General features: G+C 39.9%; 1 protein-coding gene across 6 annotated transcripts in view; it reads right to left on the bottom strand.

The window, feature by feature from the left end:
* CIT (citron rho-interacting serine/threonine kinase) overlaps positions 1 to 20,115 on the bottom strand; it is a 150,541-nt gene that overhangs the window by 79,382 nt on the left and 51,044 nt on the right. For all 6 annotated transcript variants that reach the window (XM_075898126.2, XM_075898129.2, XM_089775208.1 and 3 more), the window contains 3 exons: positions 1,716 to 1,886; positions 1,393 to 1,446; positions 810 to 863 (listed from right to left, as the gene is read on the bottom strand). In XM_075898126.2, the coding sequence (XP_075754241.1) occupies positions 810 to 863; positions 1,393 to 1,446; positions 1,716 to 1,886 (279 nt within the window). The remainder of the gene's footprint in view (positions 1 to 809; positions 864 to 1,392; positions 1,447 to 1,715; positions 1,887 to 20,115) is intronic.

The following is a 20,115-nucleotide window of genomic DNA, read 5'->3' as shown; positions in this document are numbered from 1 at the left end:
TTTCCAAGTTAAAAAGTTCAGGTCTTGTTAATCACTCCTTATATGCCAGCCATTCTATACCACTAATCATTTTTCTGCCATTTTCTGAACTTTTTCTTAATGCTGAGATATCTTTTTGGAGATGAGGTGACCACAGTATTCAACATGCAGGCTACCATGGAGCAATACGATATTTTAAAGAAGCAATAAGATATTTTCTGTGTATTATGTATCCCTTTCTTCATGATTCCCTACATTCTGTTTGCTTTTCTGACTGCTGCTGCACATTGAATGTTTTCAGAAAACTATTGACAGTGTCTCCAAGATCTCTCTTGAGTTGAAACAGCTAATTTAGATCCCATTTTATATGCATAGTTGAGATTATATTTTCCAATATGCATTACTTCGCATTTATCAACACTGAATTTCATCTGTCATTTTGTTGCCAAGACACTCAGTTTTGTAAGATCCTTTAGAAGCGCTTCAGTCTACAAGAGACTTAAGTATCTTGAGCAGTTTTTATTATCTATAAATTTTGTCACCTCATTGATTTCTCCCTTTCTCCAGATCATTTATGCATATGTTGAATAGGATTGACCCCAGTATCTCTGCTAGACATCACTAGTTACCTCTCTCCATTCTGAAAACTGACCGTTTATTCCTATCTTTTCTTTCCTATCCTTTAACCATATCAGTCCATGAGAGGACCTACTCTCTTATCCCATCAGAGCTTACGTTACTTAAGATCCTCTGGTGAAAGACCTTGTCAAAGGCTTTCTGAAAATCTACGTACACCACATTCACTGGATACCCTTGTCCATGTGCTTTACCTTTGCCAACTTTTCCTGCAGCTCCTGGATTTTGGTCTGCTGCTCTGCATTGATCTACAGTTAAATACAAGAGAGAAAAAATGAATGCCTGCCATGCTCAGGATTTATTTATTTTAGTCTCGCTTCCCAGAATCTTTGTTTCTCCCTATAATTCCAAGCTGCCAAATGATCCAATACACTCCTGCTCCAGATTTTCTCTATACCATTTGCTATATTTCTACCACCACATACATTACTTTGACAAAGCATGCAGAACTAAATACATTTATTTTTCTGACTAATCATTTTATTCATTTATCAATCTTTATTCATAATGATACATAACATTTTTTCTCTTTTAACACACTTCCAGCACACAATGCACATAATAGCTTGTCTTGGCATAGCTACTGTATAAGTTCAGCTGAAAACAGACAGACCAAACCGTTTTAAATCAAATCACACAAAATAGTCGATCCCACAAAGAAAAAGGGTGAAAGTCTGTTCATCCAATGACTATCCACAAATGTACTAGGTTTCTCACAGCAGTAATACACTTGGTAAGAATCAGGCAACCAACGCTACTGACACTAAAGAAGCATACCTTCTCCAGTTTGGAATACAGTTCTCCTACTTCAGTTTTCCCATGGTCTTTAGCCTATAATTTAAAAATATAAAACATATAACTGAAGAAAAGGTTTAGGAACTTGGATTTCACCCAGAATCATAACATCAGGCAGTTTAAATGTTAACAGCTTTACTGGAAATCAATGAAAGTGTTCCAACTATTCTTCTAGTACAAAAGGGCTTCAAACTGTGCAATCTGTACCAAGCTTTCAAGGATTTCAATGCAACTCATTTATAAATCCCAGGCAATACACACTAGAAACTAGGAGCATAACATTTTTTCCAAGGAGCCTTCAGTACCTTCTGTAGTTTGTTGTGACAGTCAGTAGCTTTACGTTTAAATTCTTCAGCTGCCAATCTGGACTCCCTCAACTCTGATTCATAGAGGTCACTACGTCTACGTGCTGAAATAAGATCCTCTTCTAACTGATTCATCATCAACCTCATCTCTTCCACCTGAGCTTGATACTCCTGCAGGAGGAAAGGGGATGTTACAGTTTGGAAAACATAGAGGAAAGACAGACTGGCAAACAGTAAAATAGTACCTCTATGGAATAGGCAGAAAGCAGGCCAAGCATGTAAAGAGAGACAAAACCAAAACAAGAGGGTGAGAGCCAGGCAGAATGCCATACCCATTCCTTTCTGACTTGTGAATTTCAAGACAAAGAGCCATTAAGTGATTTCCCAGCCATTACCTCAGAGAAGATACAAAATGTAACCCCCAAAAAAATCTGTTTTAAAGAGGTTCCACTGCAGAACACATTCACGTTTTTTTAAACAAAACAGTAAAATCTTGCATGTTATTTCTATTCCTGAAGCTCAGTGGTCTAAATATAGACATATGCTTCTGAGTTTTGTGCCTCTGTCAAACATTCAGCTATATATACTCAAAGTTATTCAGATTGATCATTTGGGAATTACAAGCCTGAATGGTTGAGGTGGGTATAGAGAAGAAAAAAAATCACAGAACACTAGAACTGGAAGGGACCTTGAGAAGTCTAGTCCCCTCCACTCATGGTAGGACCAGGCATTATCTATATCATTCCTAACAGATATCTATCTAACCTGCTCTTAAATATCTTCAGTGATGGAGATTCCACAACCTGCCTAGACAATTTATTCCAGCGTTTAACCATCTTGACAGTTAGGAAGTTTTTCCTAATGTCCAACCTAAACCTCCCTTCATGCAATTTAAACCAATTGCTTCTTCTCCTATCATAAAAGAGCAAGGAGAATAATTTTTTCCCCTCCTTCTTGTAAATACTTTTTAGGAACTTAAGAGCTGCTATCATGTCCCCTGTCACTCTTCTCTTTTCTAAACTAAACAAACCCAGTTCTTTCACTTTTCCCTCACAGGTCATGTTTTCTAGATCTTTAATCATTTTTGTTGCTCTTCTCTGGATCTTCTTTAATTTCTCTATCTCTTTCCTGAAATGTGGTGACCAAAAATGGACACAATACTCTAGTTGAGGACTACTTAGCACAGAGTAGAGCAGAATTCTTGTGTCTTGCTCTCCTCATTCCTGTTAATGCATCTCAGAATCATGTTTGCCGGTTTTGCAACAGGATAACCCCATTGACTCATATGTAGCTTGTGATCCACTGTGACCTCTAGATCCTTTTCTGCATTACTCTTTCCTAGACAGTCATTTTCCATTCTGTATGTATGAAACTGATTGTTCCTTCCTACGTGGAGTACTTTGCATTTGTTCTTATTGAATGTCAGTGTGTTCACCTGAGATCATGTCTTCAGTTTGTCCAGATCATTTTGAAGTCTGATCCTATCCTCCAAATCACTTGCAACCCTTTCCCAGTTTGGTATCATCCACAAACTTTACAAGTGTACTCTCCATGCCATTATCTAAATCACTGATGAAAATATTGAACAGAACCAGTCCCAAAACTGATCCCTGCAGAGCCCCATTTGTTAAGCCCTTCCAGCATGACTACGAGCCATTGATAACTACCTTCTGAAGACACTTCTACATCACACAGAAAATCAATGCTGCTGCAGTCGATCTTCCAATGTTCAATTTATGGGTGTAATATAGACCTGCTAGATAGAACTCAAACGAGCACCCCTGAAGGTGCTGGTACTCGTGCTCCTCACAAAGAGTGAGGGAAGCTGACAGGAGCATTTGCTCCCATCAGCCTCCTGCTGTGTGGATGACGTGGAAATGTGATGCAAGATACATCGACTACAACTACGCAATTTACATAGTTGGAGTTACATATCTTACATCTTCCCATATAGATCAGGCCTGCGAATGGTTATCCAAGCAGTTATGCACCCACCTCGTACTAGTCCCATCTAGGTTGTATTTCCCTAGTTTATTGATAAGAAGGTCATGTGAGACTATCAAATGCTTTACTACAGTCTAGTATACTACATCTTGTACTTCCTCCTTATCCACAAGGTTTGTTATGCTGTCAGGTTGGTTAGATATAATTTGTTCTTGACAAATATATGCTGACTGATATTTTATTATCTTCTAGACATTTGCAGATGGATTCCTTAATTACTTGCTCCATTATTTTCCCTGGCACAGAAGTTAAGCTGACTGGTCTATAGTTTCCTGAGTTATTCTTTTTTCCTTTTTTATAGATGGGCACTAGATTTGTCCTTTTCCAGTCTTCTGAAATCCTACCCATCCTTTCATGACTTTTCAAAGATGATGGCTAATGGCTCAGATACATCCTCAATCAGCTCCTTGAGCATTCTAGAATACGCTTCATCAGGCCTTGGTGACTTGAAGACATCTAACATGTCTGTCTAACTGTTAACCTGTTCTTTTCCTATTTTAACTTCTGAGTCTACCTGATTTTCACTGGCATTCACTATGTTAGGCATCCAATTGCCACCAACCTTCTTGTTGAAAACCGAAACAAAGAAGTCGCTAAGTAACACTGCCATTTCCACACTTTCTGTTATTATTTTTCCTTCTTCATTGAGCAATGGACCTATCCTGTCCTTGGTCTTCCTCTTTCTTCTAATATATTTGTAGAATGTTTTCTTGTTACCTTTATGTCTCTAGCTAAAGTGAGCTCATTTTCTGCCTTTGCCTTTCTAATTTTGCCCTACATAGTTGTGTTATTTGTTTATACTCATCCTTTGTACTTTGACCCAGTTTCCTCTTTTTATAGGACTTGTTCTTGATTTTTAGATCATTCAAGATCTCCTACTTAAGCCATGGTGGTTGTAGCCTCCAAACATCAATTTATTGGTTTCTTTTGATAGCTAAGGGAAACAAACATATTAAACCTAAAATAAAGGTCTTTTGGAGTATAATCCTCTAGGAGTCATATCATCTGCCAAAAGGCCAATAATTTATGTAGTCCACTCCTCCATTAAACAATAAAGAATTTGGAATAAAAATTCTGGAAAAGTGCAATGCCAAACTATCAAAAACATAAAGAACATTTTGACTGATAGATCTAATTAGGGTAAGCATCCAAGGTAAGTGGGATAGATAGAACCTGATGTGAAAAATGAAATCTTCAGTACAGGAAACTAAATGTTTGTTTTTTTCATATTAAGAATTTGTATATTCCTTTTAAAATACAAGTGCTTACAAAAACACAAATAATGTCGTGTTCCTAAAGAGCTTGATTTTACTTATATCTGCCTCTATATCTATTTATATATATGGTGGGTGAGAAGCATGAACAGCCAAGAGTATGGTAGGCAAGTACACAACTCAGACAAAGAAGGGGAAGAAAGGACATAATGGACCACATAATTTTCTTAAAATTCATATACACAGACTACTACTCATTTCGCCCTACCAACCTGTTCCACTTCACCGACTGCTTTGACTTTTTCTCAGACTGGATAAAAAAAACAATGATTAAAAAAATAAAATCATGGTTTTTTTTAAAATGTATTTTTAATTTTTTTTACCTCAATACAATACTAAATTTCTCATTTAAACTCACAATCACAATTAAATTTCATCATAAACAAGCTACAATTCATTTATAGTCTCATAAAATGAATTAAGGGCTCTAGTCCTTCCAGCCTAACTACCAGCTCTTGCTTCTTTAAAGTTCTGGGCTTGCAATTTCTATTTCTCAGAAGACTAAAGTAACATATACAAATGGACACACAGGCTAAAAGGGGTTATTTTTGTTCTATGTTTACATGATGGTGGACCTCAGCCAAACATGGCAAAGGAGTTAGTTAAGACATCGTCTTAAAGCAGAAAGACAATATATAGGAAAGGACAAAGGAAGCATTGGAAGGAACAGTTCGGGGGACTGGAAAGAAAAAGGGAAGACATTATTGAACACACACACACACACACACACACACACCACTCTTCCTACATTTCCCCATTACTTCTGCCACAGAAAAACTGCCATTTCATCTGGGCATAAGAGAAGCCCTATCTGGGAATATTTTGAAAAAAATTGTTCTCTGAGTATACAAGGAAAATGTGAGAGCATAAGCAGTACAAGAAGAGGACACAAGGCTGAGTTGCAAGAATGAAACATTATAAAGAAAACTGCTTATTGAGAATCATGTATCAGAGGAGTAGCTGTGTTAGCCTGGATCTGTTGTTTCTGAGGCTGTGGATGGCATTGCATTCTGCACGACTGAGGTTATGAGGCAAGCGATGCTGTTTTTCCACAATTTCTGCCTGTGTACGTCGGCAGAAGCATTCTCTGTAGAGGTCCAGACTGTCATTTCGACCCTCAGGGGGAGTCCATGTGGAGTTGTTCTTCTTGTGCTGTTGGTGGGAGGATATCTGTGTGTCAATACACTGTTCAGTGTTGTGTTGAAAGTATTCTTTGAGTCAGAGATGGCGAAAGTAGGCTTCCAGATCACCGCAGAACTGTATCATGTTTGTGGGAGTAGTGGAGCAAAAAGAAAGTCCCCAATATAGGACAGACTCTTTTGCCGGGCTGTGTGTGTAGTTGGATAGATTGATAATATTGCTGGGTGAGTTAGGGGCACCACTGTTGTGGCCCCATGTTGCAGGTAGGATTTTAGACAGCTTACAATCCTTTTTCCCTCTGTAGAGAAGTTAAGTGTTTAATGTAGATCTCCTGTCTTATTTTAGTAAAGTCCAGCTGTGTGGAAGTGTGTGGGAAAGGTTGGTTTTTTATGAAAGTCTCCAGATTGGAGAACTCTTTTTTGATGTTCTCCTGTTTGCTGTACAGGATGCTGGTCAGGTGGTTCCTCAGTTTCTTTGATGGTATATGGCATAATCTCTCACCGTAGTTGGTGCAGTACGTTGATTGCAATGGATTTTGCACCTTCAGTCCATTTGACAAAGTGGGTCTTTGCCCACGAAAGCTTATGCGCCAATATATGTTAGTCTATAAGGTGCCACAGGACTCCTTGTCGCTTTTGCATATTGAGAGAAAATGACATGGATGAAGATGTGGTTATGGTTTAGTGGATCAACTGGTTAGTAACTTAAATTATGTAATGCCTCATTCTTCAAGACTCTCTCTCTGTCTTTTAGAATAAGTGTAATTTAAGAAGTAAATTCCCAGGCTGTTTGCTATGTTGGATGTTACTAGAAAAAAGTTAAACCTAGCTAATCATTATGACTTATTAGTTAATTGAGTTTAACTAGTTAACTACGGTACAGAAAGCTGCAGTAAGAGAAATCTAAAGTTGCCAGTAGCCACTGAGCAAAGTTCCCTGTAAGCCATGCAGCCGCGTGGCTGTTTTCTGAGCCCTACTCAGAGGTGCAGAGCTCCAGCGCAGGGAGCTCATCTGACCGAATGGGAAAGTGGAGGGAGGGGCTCTCGCCCTCTTGCTGAGGAGGAGCAGTAGCAGCAGCAGCAGCTGCTGCTGCCTAACACACAATGGAGAAGCTGGCTCAAGCCTCTACTCTGGTCCTCCCTCCCCCTATCCCACAGAGGGTCTGTACTCACTGGAGGTGAGTTCTCCAATCAAGGAAGCAGGAAATACATGAAGGACCATGTGACCCAGATCATACTGGAGGTGGAGCTCCCGGCTGAAGGGGAGGAAGAGGCTCCCCCTTCCAAGAGATGAACCCATGCTTAATTGTCTGGCTCTGAACCATGGGGAAAAAGCTGGGTAAGTTACAGGTGCTGCCACATTGAATCAACTTCTCTGTTTCACTCTTGAATCCACCCATGCCTTGTGAACTGCTAAAAGGGTTTCCTCTCGCCCCACCTTCCTGCTTCTTCCCCAGCCCTCCCATTTGGTAATTGGCCAGGCAAGGATCATCTGTTTTCCCGTGTTCCACTCCCCTGCTGCCCATTCGGAGCAGGGCAGTTGCCTTTTTATTTCTCTGCCTCATACTTTAAGAACATAAGAAGGCCATACTGGATCAGACCAAAGGTCCATCTTGCCCAGTATCCTGTTTGCCGACAGTGGCCAATACCAGAAGCCCCAGAGGGAGGGATCACAACAAGTAATCCTCACGTGATCCCCCCCCTTTCACCCACCTCCAGACAAACAGAGGCTAGGGTCACCATTCCTACCCATCCTGGCTAATAGCCATTGATGGACCTAACCTCTATGAATCTATCTAGCTCTTTTTTGAACCCTGTTAAAGTTCTAGCCTTCACCACATCCTCTGGCAAGGAGTTCCACAGGTTGACTGTGCGCTGAGTGAAGAAAAACTTCCTTTTGTTTGTTTTAAATCTGCTGTCTATTCATTTCATTTGGTGACCCCTACTTCTTTTATTGTGGGAATAAGTAAATAACTTTTCCTTATTCAATTTTTTCATACCAGTCATGATTTTATAGTCCTCTATCATATACCCCCTTGAGTATCCTCTTTTCTAAGCTGAAAAATCCAAGTCTTTTTAATCTCTCTCCATATGGGACCTGTTCTAAACACCTCATCATTTTTGGTTGCCTTTTTCTGAACCTTTTACAGTGCCAATATATCTTTTTTGATATGAGGCAACCACATCTGGACGTAGTATTCAAGATGTAGACATACGATAGTTTTATATAGAAGCAATAAAATATTTTCTGTCTTATTCTCTATCTCTTTTTTAATGATTCCTAACATTCTATTTGTTTTTTTGTTTGTTTTTTTTGTTTTTTTGACTGCCACTACACACTGAGTGGATGTTTTCAGAGAACTATCCACAATGACTCCAAGATATTTCTCTTGAGTAGTTGCAGCCAAATTAGTCCCCATCATGTTGTAAATATACTTGGGATTATTTTTTCTAACGTGCATTACTTTACATTTATCAACATTAAATTTAATTTGCCATTTTGTTGCCCAATCACCTCTTTTGGTGAGATCTTTTTTAAGCTCTTCTGTCTGCTTTGGTCTTAACTATCTTGAGCAGTTTGGTATCACCTGCAATTTTGCCACCTCACTGTTCACCCATTTTTCTAGATCATTTATAAGTAAGTTGAATAGGAAGGATCCAAGGACAGACTCTTGGGGACCCTACTAGTTACCTCTCTCCACTCTGAAAACTTACCATTTATTCCTACCCTTTGTTTCCTGTCTTTTAACCAGTTCTCAGTCCACGAAAGGACCTTCCCTCTTATCCCATGGCATCTTACTTACTTAAGAGGCTTTGGTGAGGGATCTTGTCAAAGGCTTTCTGGAAATCGAAGTATACTATATCCACTCGATCCCCCTTGTCTACATGTTTGTTGACCCCCTCAAAGAACTCTAGCAGTTTAGCAAGACATGATTTCCCTTTACAGAAACCATGTTGACTTTCCAATAAATTATATTTATCCATGTGTCTGACAATTTTATTTTTTACTATAGTTTCAACTAATTTTCCAGTACTGAAGTTAGACTTACCAGTCTGTAATTGCCAGGATCACTGCTAGAGCCCTTTTTAAATATTGGCATCATGTTAGCTATCTTCCAATCATTAGGTATGGAAGCCGATTTGAAGGATAGGTTACAAACCACAGTTAATAGTGCCACAATTTCTCATTTGAGTTCTTTCAGAACTCTTGGCTGAATGCCATCTGGGCCAAGTGACTTGTTACTGTTAAGTTTATCAATTTGTTCCAAAACCTCCTCTGATGATACCTCTGGGATAATTCCTCAGATTTGTCACCTGAAAAGAACGGCTCAGGTTTGGGAATCTCCCCAATATCCTGAGCCGTGAAGACTGAAGCAAAGAATTAATTTAGCTTTTCTGCTATGACTTTATCATATTTGAGTGCCCCTTTTAGCATCTTGAGGTTCCAAGGGCCCCACTGGTTGTTTAGCCAGTTTCCTGCTTCTAATGTACTTAAACATTTTGCTATTACTTTTTGAGTTTTGGCTAGCTGTTCTTCAAACTCCTTTTTGGCTTTTCTTGTTATATTTTTACACTTCATTTGACAAAGTTTATGGTCCTTTCTATTTTCCGCTCTAGGATTTGACTTCCACTTTTTAAAAGATACCTTTTTATCTATTACTGCTTCTACATGGTTGTTAAGCCACAATTGTACTTTTTTGGTTCTCTTACTGTGTTTTTTTAATTTGGAGTATACATGTAAGTAGGGCCTCTATTATGGATGTCTTTGAAAAGTTTCCATGAAGCTTGCAGAGATTTTACTTTTGTCATTGTACCTTTTAATTTCTGTTTAACGTCCTCATTTTTGTGTAGTTCCCCTTTCTGAAATTAAATGCCACAGTGTTGGACTGCTGAGGTATTTTTCCCACCACAGGGATGTTAAATTTTATTATATTATGGTCACTATTTCCAAACGGCCCAGTTAATATTTACATTTTGAACCAGATTCTGTACTCCACTTAGGACTAAATGAAGAATATTATTTCCCCTTGTGGGTTCCAGAACCAGCTGGTCCAAGAAGCAGTCATTTAAGGTATCAAGAAATTTTATCTCTGCATCCCGTCATGAGGTGAAGTATACCCTGTCAGCATTGGAGAGGGTCCAGTGGAGGGCAACCAAAATGATTAGGGGGCTGGAGCACATTTCCTATGAGAGGCTAAGGCTGAGGGATTTGGGTTTGTTTCATCTGCAGAAGAGAAGACTGAGGGGGGATTTGATAGCAGCCTTCAACTTCCTGAAGGGAGGTTCCAAAGAGGATGGAGAAAGGCTGTTCTCAGTAGTGACAGATGGCAGAACAAGGAGCAATGATCTCAAGTTACAGTGAGAGAGGTCTAGGTTGGTAATTAGGGAAAACTATTTCACTAGGAGGGTGGTGAAGTACTAGAATGTGTTACCGAGGGAGGTGGTGGAACTCAATCCCTAGAGGTTTTTAAATCTCGGCTTGACAAAGCCCTGGTGGGTTCATTTAGTTGGGATTGGTCCTGCCTTGGGCAAGGGGCTGGACTTGATGACCTCCTGAGGTCTCTTCCAGCTCTATGATTCTAGCATGGGGATAGTTGAAATCCCCACTATTATCGTATTTTTTAATTTGATAGCCCCTTTAATCTCCCTTAGCATTTCATAGTCAATATCACTGTCATGATCAGATGGTAGATAATATTTCCCTCCTGCTATATTCTTATATTTGGAGCAAGGAATTACTATCCACAGAGATTCTATGGAACATTTTGGCTCATTTCAGATTTTTACTTCATTTGAGTCTACATTTTCTTTCACGTATAGTGCCACTCCCCCTCCAGCACAACCTGTTCTGTCCTCCTGATATATTTTGTATCCTGGTATGATTGTGTCCAATTGATTGTCCTCATTCTACCACGTTTCTATTATGCCTATTATTTCGATATCCTCCTTTAAAACTTGGCACTCTAGTTCACCCATTTTACTATTTAGACTTCTAACATTTGTGTATAAGCACTTTAATAATTTGTCACTATTTATTTGTCTGCCATTTCTTTCCCCCTATTCTCTCCAATTTGCAGCCCTCCCCCACTCCATGGTAACAAGACAGCAACTCTCTCTTTCACTTACTCTATGCTTTCCTACTTTCACCCTGTTTGGAATCAGGTCAGTATCTCCTACAGTGAGAGCAAAACCCAACTTCTCCTTGCACTGTCACTGAAAATGGGAAACCTCCCCCAGTTTCAGCCATCATTCTGATCACTTTAGGTTCCATCCCCCTTTATTTTTAACCTATCTGGTTCCAGGCCTAGAAAGCTTCCCTTCCTAGCTGCAGGAAACAGGACAGCTACAGAGGCTGAAAATGGGTTTGGGGGAGGGTTTTCTTGTTGAATCAAGACATTTGGTAAGTATTTTTGGGGGAAGGGAATGAATGCTAAGTTGTGAGGAGACATTGTGAGAGATGAAACACATGGTAGGACAAGACTTTGGATAAAAGAAAAGGGCAGTTGTGAAGCTGTGTTGCCTGGGAGCAGTGTAAGCTGAAACCCCTGCTAAATCTGTTCTGTAGATGTTATCTTAGGGAATTAAGGGAGAGGGACACCTTTTAGTATAGGAGTTCCTTTGGAAAGTACCTGGGGGGAGGAAGCAGATCGCATGGTGTGTGTGGGCCCCAGAACATTTGCATGATTACATTTCAAACAAAGTTTACATAGGTGTTAATGGCTTACAGTAAAAAAAAATTCTTAACAGAAATTTTTGAGTGTTGTAGATATCTAAAACTCTGATCTTAATGGTTTTTTTAAAATCCCGTGTTACTAATTAATACATGGCAAATTGTATTGCATTAAGGCCAGATCTTTGCTATCTGGTACAGTTGTAGCTCTTACGAGTCAGAAGCAACAAGTACTAGGTGTGATGCTAGTTGTTTTGTAGGCTGAAACCTTATTTGCAAGCTCTTTGAAACATGCATCTGTCTACAAACCCTCAAGTTATGTGTTAATTTGCTGTGGGGCTTCTATTCTTTGAGTTAGTGACACACACAAGGTGAAAGTTTCAAACCAGGAAAACTTGTATCTGTTTTCACAAGTCTGTTTCACTTGTATTTGTATAGCATGGATCCTAAACATTCCCCAGATACACTGTATAAGCCTGAGTGAATGCCTTTTACGCTCCTTTCCAGAGTCAGTAAATACTGCATTAATATTTGCAAGGAGAACATGACTATTTCTGGTTGCCTCATAGATTTGTTTTGCATCTTAAAGCTGAGCTGTGTGTGGATAATATGCATTTTGGTGTGTTTACTAGTTTGACTTATAAGAGGATGATACATGTAATCCAAGGGTAGTGTTAATTTTCCTTTTAATTGATTTTAAATAATAATCATAAACATTGCTCCTTGTTAATTATCTCATTTTAATATAGTTTCTTCAACACCTATGGCCTGTTTAAAATATATATTTATATCTAGATTTTTTGGTTTGTAGTGGTGGGTGCACATCCACACACAACCTGAGTAGTTGGTGTTGTACATAAGACATTTCAATCCACAGAAAAGAAATTTCAACCTGCCCAACGATGGAAAGGATTAGAGGGAACAGTGCCACTGGGTTTTATATTCTTATTTTGTATTATACAATACATGCACCTTATTTTGGAACATGATGGTCACAGACCATAATGATGACGCCATAAGTCCATTTCTTATTTTATTTCAGCATAACTCAACTTTCCCATGGAACCCCATCCTATACGTGTTTTTCTCAAGAAACAGAAGTGCAGTCAGTCTTAGCTTTTTTTGGTAATCTGGAATCGGATCTGCCTCCTTGCTGGAAAAAAATGTAAATGATTAACTGAATAATAGAATAAGAAATGAGAAGAACGACTATTCAAAATCATTTTTTATTTTTATATCAGCATCCCATTTAAGTGTAGGAAACAAGATATCTACAACAACTCAAAGTCATACATTGGTACTTCTAGCAGAAGTGCAGCAACAAAACATATTTCAGACAACAAAGTATCAGTAGCAAGCAAAATATTTCATTCAACCAGTAATACCACAACCATGGATGATTTGGTAGTAAGGACCAGCAAATACCAAAAAGACACCATAGGTAAAAAGACTGCTCAGTTCATTTGAGACAAATTCTCATTTTCGCACTGCTAACAATAAACACCTTCATTGAGATAGTTAAGTCCTTACAACCAGGTTACATTCCACTTGGTACAGCAGACATTGACGGAAGGTTTCTAGATATAGTATGTGAGAAGGAACTTGTACAGCAAGCAAGAAACAGGGGAAAATTTGCCAGTTTATGCTTTGTTGGGTGGAGCAAGACACATAATGATCCAGTAATATGTGCCTGTGTGACAACAGAAGATGGTATTGCTTATCTTTCAGAAACAATAGATAAATCAGGAAATGCCCACTATTTAAAAGAAATGTCAGTGAAAGCTGTAATAAACTGTCACATGCACAGTTTTGTCTCAAAACAATGCTGCAAATACAGCAAAGATGAGAACATTCTTAGAATAAGAAATGGAAGTATGCTCCTTAACATATGGCTCCAGTGCCCATTTCATGCATCTTTTATCGAAGACTTAATTACACCTTCTCCAGAAATAAAAGAAAATGTTGCTGAAGTTACAAAATACTTCCATAACCACCATTTTGGTTCAGCTTCACTGAAGAGAGCAGGAAGGTCCAAACTAATTCTCTCTCAAGATATTTGATGGAATTCTATGGTTGATTGTGTTGAACAATTTTTTAAGACCTGGCCTATTCTCATAAAACTTTGTGCAGAAAACCACGATAAAATAGATGGAACTTTCGTACCCACAGTATCTAACATTGGATTAAAGAATATAAAGGATATGCTCAGTATACTGAAGCCTATAACCATAGCCTTAAACTTCAGAGAAAATGTTGCTGCATTGCTGATGCTGTTGAAATTCAGAAGACACTTCAAAAGACATTGACAAAAGAAATACCTCACAAGAAAGTTAAACTGTCAGGCAATGAAGAAATGAATGGATCAAACACTAACTCCACCTCATTTTTTTGCAGACATTCTTAACCCCAGATACAAAGTTAGATGCCTAACTTCTAAAGATGCTGCTGCTGCTGCCGCCATGGCTCTTCTGTTACATCAGCTATAATAAATGTCAGGCCTGGAGCAAAATCATTTAATCAATACATGTTTACTGATGATGTTTTGAACAAAGTCGCTTCCTAAATTGGTGGAAATCATTCACCAGGCACCTTGAAACAGAATGCCTTCAATTGCTAAGTCAACTTTTCACAGAAGTAGCTTCCTCTGCAGGCAGAATATTTTCATCTTTTGGCATTATTTGCTCAACACTAAGAAATCAACTGGGAGTTCAAAAAGGAGGAAAATTCGTATTTCTGGTTCAGTCTATGAATCAAAATTACAGTGGGAGTGGGGAAGATGAGAGATAGTTGTGAAAGTTTTAAGGACACAGTACATTTACTGTTCTGAGGATCTGTCCACAGAGTGAATAAAATTTTAAAATTAAAAGAAGAGAGAGAGTTTAAGGACAGCCATCAGTTTAAGGGCAACTCAGGAGACTTCTGCAGTTGCAAATATGAAACATTTATGTAACATTTAAGATGTAGATTAATAAAATATAAGTGCTATTGTATTTATGCATGTGATTTAGTTCTTACCATTCCTATTGTATTGCTGCTGCACCTGAAGCAATGAGTATTAGGGATATTAAGGACTAGTCAACTAGTTGATTATCCGATAAACATTTGCTTATCGGATAGTCTGTCGACTAGTTGATTTCTGCCCCCCCCCCCCCACACACATACACACACTGCTGCTTCTATAAAATAGAAGCAGCAATGGGCGGGGGAGTTATGTCAAAGAGGGAGCGCCACACAGCTGAGCCAGGGATCCACTGTACAGCGCTGCCCCTTTAAAACACCAAAGCGCCATGGAGCCCGGAGTCAGCTGGGGACTCCCCTGCTACCCCCAGGTTCTGGGAAAATGCCACATGGAACCAGGGTCAGCTGGGGAATCCGCAGCTGACTCCAGGCTCCATGGCTGCCCCTTTGAAACACCGAGGAAGCATTTCAAAGCTGCTGCACAACTGATCCCAGGTTCAGCTGTGCAGTGCTGCCCCTTTGAAATGCCAAGACATTCTGGGGAATTCTGGGGAAATGCTGTGCAGAACCAAGGGCCACCTGGGAAGTGCCCTCGCTAAGCCCGGGCTCCATGGCTTTGAAATGCACAAGAGCCCTCTCTAGGGACTCTTGTACATTTCAAAGCAGGCACCTGCATTCAGCCCGGAGTTAGCAGGACTTCCCATTTGCCCAGGATGTAGGCGGAGTTCCACATTCCTCCTTTGAAATGTACAAGAGCCTCCACAGGAGCTCTTGTACAAAGGAGGAATGCGGAAGTGCCTATTGACTAGTTGAGTAGTGGCCATCGACTACTTGACTAGTCAATTAAACGTAATTTAACATCCCTAATGAGTGTTATGTATTATTTTCTTGAGTAATACAAATCAAGTTAACAAAGTACATTATACAAAGTATTCCCCCTTAGATATTGTAAAATGCTGTAATAAGTTGTAAATTAACATGTTTTAGAGATCAGTTTTGCACTATTGTTTAAGAAATATGATTTTAAAAACAATGATATTTTTTCTCCTGATGATTTAAATCATTATTTATATTGCCTTGATTTAAATGAATCACCCTTGCTTTTTCTTGTGTTCATCTTCATATTTATCAGCTCCCTTAAATCTTCATATTTTCTGCTCTCTTAAATATCTGTCTCATATGGTTCGAGATTGTCACTAGTAGTCTTCTACCTTGCAGTGACTGATTCATAATGCCAACAAGAAACCTAGGTGGCCCATCCAGCCACCCAAGTCCAACTTTTGTGGTCCAAAGGTGATGAAAAAAATGCATAAGCATTTTGACATCAATGTATTTGTGCAAAGAAAAATAAAGAATGGTTGGAAGAAGCATGTTCTTTGCTCAGAGATCACAATTTGGGCCAGCACTTCCAAGAATGCTCAATTTCTAGAGCAACATCACTTGATGAAGGAATGACAAGCAAGATCTCACATGCCATTGAGAAAGTTAATGCATTTGGGGATAATTAAATGAATTTCAGTTTTTCTTAATATCTAGGCTGTATAAACACCCATCCCGCTTCTTAACCAAATGCACCTAACAGTGGGCAACTGAACATAGAACAGCTGAAATGAAGGATAATCAGAGATTAAAAAATGGCATATAAAAATACACTGAGTCAAATAATACCTAGAAGTCAAGCTAGAAATGATAAAGCTCTCTTTATTACACTGAACCCAAATTGATATTGAATTTATGGCACTGCCCTGAAATATTTAAACTTTATTTTCCTTATGGGATTTGCTCTTGTTGGCAATTTAAATTTCACCACCAAAAAAGGGTTCTCGCAAGCATGACTTTTCTTAGGGTTTTCCTTACAGGATCTCCATCCTGTGTCTCAGATCCTAATTTCCTTTTCCTGAAAGAACTGTTCCAAGCACTGTTCTTTGCTATGACTGACCAGCAAATATGAGTGAGCAGAAACTACACTGCATATTTATGCAGCTTTCTAGAACCTGAGCTTAAGGTAACTCAGAGGAACCCTATAGTAGGTTCTTTAACACAGTTTCCTCTGGCGACCTACATAGCATCTTAACATGCTCATGAATCCTTAGTCAAAGTCTATGTTAAAAGATACTGAGCTTAAATCATGTTGGGATGCAAGTTTTATTAAAATTCTTATTTCTCCTCTCTGTCAAATACATTTGTACATTTTCAAATCCTAATTATCACCCAAAAACATTCTACATACAACAAATATTTTTAAAACTCTACTAAAGCAGCAACAGCACTCAAAGCAGCTAACTTTAGAACATTGAATACTTCAGATATGATTCTGCCACACCTAAAGTGTGCCTGCACTTCATTACATTTTGCATCAGGTAAGTCTCCAGATAGCAGCTGTTACCAAAGGTTTGTGCATACAAGTCTCTCACACATAGGCTATAGCTACACTGTAGCCTTCTTCCAGAAAAGCTTATGCAAATGCAACAGTGCATTTGCATAATTAATTAGCAGCCACTTTTGCACAATAGGCTTTTGCGCAAAAAGAAGCTGTGTAGGCGGCTCCTTTTTGCGCAAAAATCCTTTCTTGCACAAGAGCCGTTCTTCCTGAAAAAATGAGGAAGAATGGCTCTTGCACAAGAGGGGGTTTTTGCACAAAAAGGAGCGGTCTACACAGCTTCTTTCTGGGCAAAAACCTCTTGCGCAAAAGTGGCTGCTAATTAATTATGTAAATGAAGCATGGCGATATTCCACGCTGTGCTTCATTTGCATAAGCTTTTCGGAAGAAGGCTACAGTATAGCTGTAGCCAAAGACACTAGTCAGTTAATGTCTGTAAAGCGCTTTGAAGCTGAAATGCGGTAGATGATTGCCAACTATTGTTTAAACTCCACAGAAATTTCAACTTCTTTCTCAATATAATCTGTTTCCATTACATCATGGAATGTAATGCCCAACATTACAATTGCCCAACATTCTTTGTTGCTTTTCTTTTTCATTTAAGCTCTCTCCCAACCCCCAGTAAAATAAAGTTCACAGAATAATGTTTTTTTTTACCACTTTTCTGAAAGAAAAATATATTTGAACATCTTTTCTGAAAAAAACAGTCAGGAAAAAAAAGTCAGTGACATTTGATGTTACTTTTGAAAAGAGACACATTCAAAGTTGGTTAGACATTTAAAATGGGCAAATTAAAACAAATTATGGGTTACTGTGGTTCTTCCCCAATTCAGAACTTCAATGTGAGTATTCATGAGTTTTAGGTGACAGTAACATTAGCCTTTATCAACTTGTGTAACTTGACTCTTTCCGTTACTGGTGTCTGAGATGTGTTGCTCATGTCCATTCAATGTAGGTGTGTGTGCTTGCCACAGGCATTGGTGCCAGAAGATTTTCTCTCACTATAAGGGGACCAGCTCCAAGGCTCTGTAGTGGCACATGCATGCCATGCTATATAAGATGCTGCCGGGCTGTCACCACTATCCTCAGTTCCTTCTTGCCCAAAACTCCAACGGGGGGAAGGAGGGCAGGATGATGATGGACATGAGCCACACATCTCGAAGAACAGCAGTTACAGAAACAGTTAACTGTCTTTTCTTCTAATGCTTGCTCATGTACATAACTACAAGGAGGCGAGTAGGAGTTTCAGCACATGCAGATTGCAACCAGCTCTGCCAAACTGGGCATCATCTTTGACCTACTGTGTGATGGCATAATGGCATGCAACTGTGTGAACCAGTGAACTCTCTGAAGACTTGCAGATGGCCTGAATAGGGATGAGAACCAGAAAGGCAGCCAAAAGCCTGAGCCCTAGTCAAGTGTATTCTCACTACTGGTAGCAGATGGGCTCCTGCCAACTCATAGCGCATCCACATGCAAGAGATTATCTAGTTTGAGATCCTTTGGAAGACTCTGAGACACCCATCATCCTTTCACCAGAAGTGATGAAGAGCTGGGACAACCTGCAAAAGAACTTTGATTGGTCTACATAGGTGAGAGCTCACTCTACATCTAAGGCATGAAGGCACCTTTCCTTATTAATCTTATCAAATTTGGGCAGAAGACTGGGAGGAAGATGCTTGACTTACATGGAATACAGACATCACCTTAGGGAGGAAGGCCAGATGAGGCCAGAGCTGCACCGTATGCTTACAGGAAACAGTATATGGAGGCTCCAAGGTCAAGATGCTCAGTTCAGAGACCCCCCCCCCCCAGGCGACATTATAGCTACCAAGGAGGCTATCTTCCATGACGGGAAGGGTGGTGACATAAGCCTGGGGAGGACCAAGATAACATCTCATTGCAGAACAGGGGCTCAGACCTGTGAAAAGAGACTCTTGAGGCCCTTTAAGAGCCTGATCATCAATGATGTGGGAGAAACTGACTGGTCTTGGATCAGTGGGAGGAAGGCTGAGACTGCTGCCAATAAACCTTCACTGATGTGTGCACCAGCCCCTGATACTTCAAGTGGAGCAGATAGTCCAAACTGGTCTAAAAAAGGGCCTCAGAGGAAAGGGATTCCTCTCTGCAGCCCACATAAAAATCTAGTCCACTTAGCTACATATATCAGGATGGTCAAAGGCTTTTGGCTTTGCAGGAGGACTTGCTGCTCTTCCTGAGAATAGGATCATTCCTCTGGATTCAGCCATGCAGCATCCATGCTGTGAGAGGAAGGGATGCCAAGTCAGGGTGCAGCAGGTAAGCATGATCCTGGGACAAGAGGTCTGGTAGACTCAGCAAGAGCCATGGTGAGAGTATCACCAGGTTCTTCAGAGTGCTGAACCAATGCTGGTGTAGCCACACCAGAGCAATGAGGATCACTCAGGCTTTGGCCTCCTCTCCCACCCATGATGGGAGGAAGGTGTCTGAGAGGGACCCTTTGTTCACCCATATCTCCCCCTCACCTCCCGCTGTGTGGACCAGAAACTGTGGCACTTCCTGTTCTGTCTGATGATGAACAGACCCACATGGGGAGTAACCCAGACCCACATGGGGAGTAGCCCACTTCTGGAAGAGAACAGAAACACTTCCAGGTGGAGAGCCCATTGGTGGTAAGAAGAAGACTTTGCTCAGCCAGTTGGCTAATGAATTCCTGGTCTTTGGGAGGTGACATTTCCAGATTAATGTTGTGGATTGCTTCCTGGCAGAGTGCTGAAAAGCAAGCTCCTCCCTGCCTGATGATGTAGAACATTGTGGATGTGCTGATGTGAGGATCTTGACCACTGTGCCAGGTGAGGCACGGAAACCTCAAATAACCATTTTGGGCACTCTGACATTTATGTGCAGCACCGTATCCTCCGTGGACCACAGCGGTTACACATTTACACAGATAACATGATTTTTAACATTGCTAGGTAGAACCTCTTCCACTGCAC

This window comes from Pelodiscus sinensis, chromosome Z, assembly GCF_052426305.1.
Source record: "Pelodiscus sinensis isolate ZL-2025 chromosome Z, ASM5242630v1, whole genome shotgun sequence".
NCBI classification, from domain to species: Eukaryota; Metazoa; Chordata; order Testudines; family Trionychidae; genus Pelodiscus; species Pelodiscus sinensis.
Note: the sequence above shows the minus strand (reverse complement) of the source record. Positions and strands in the feature narration are given on the sequence as shown.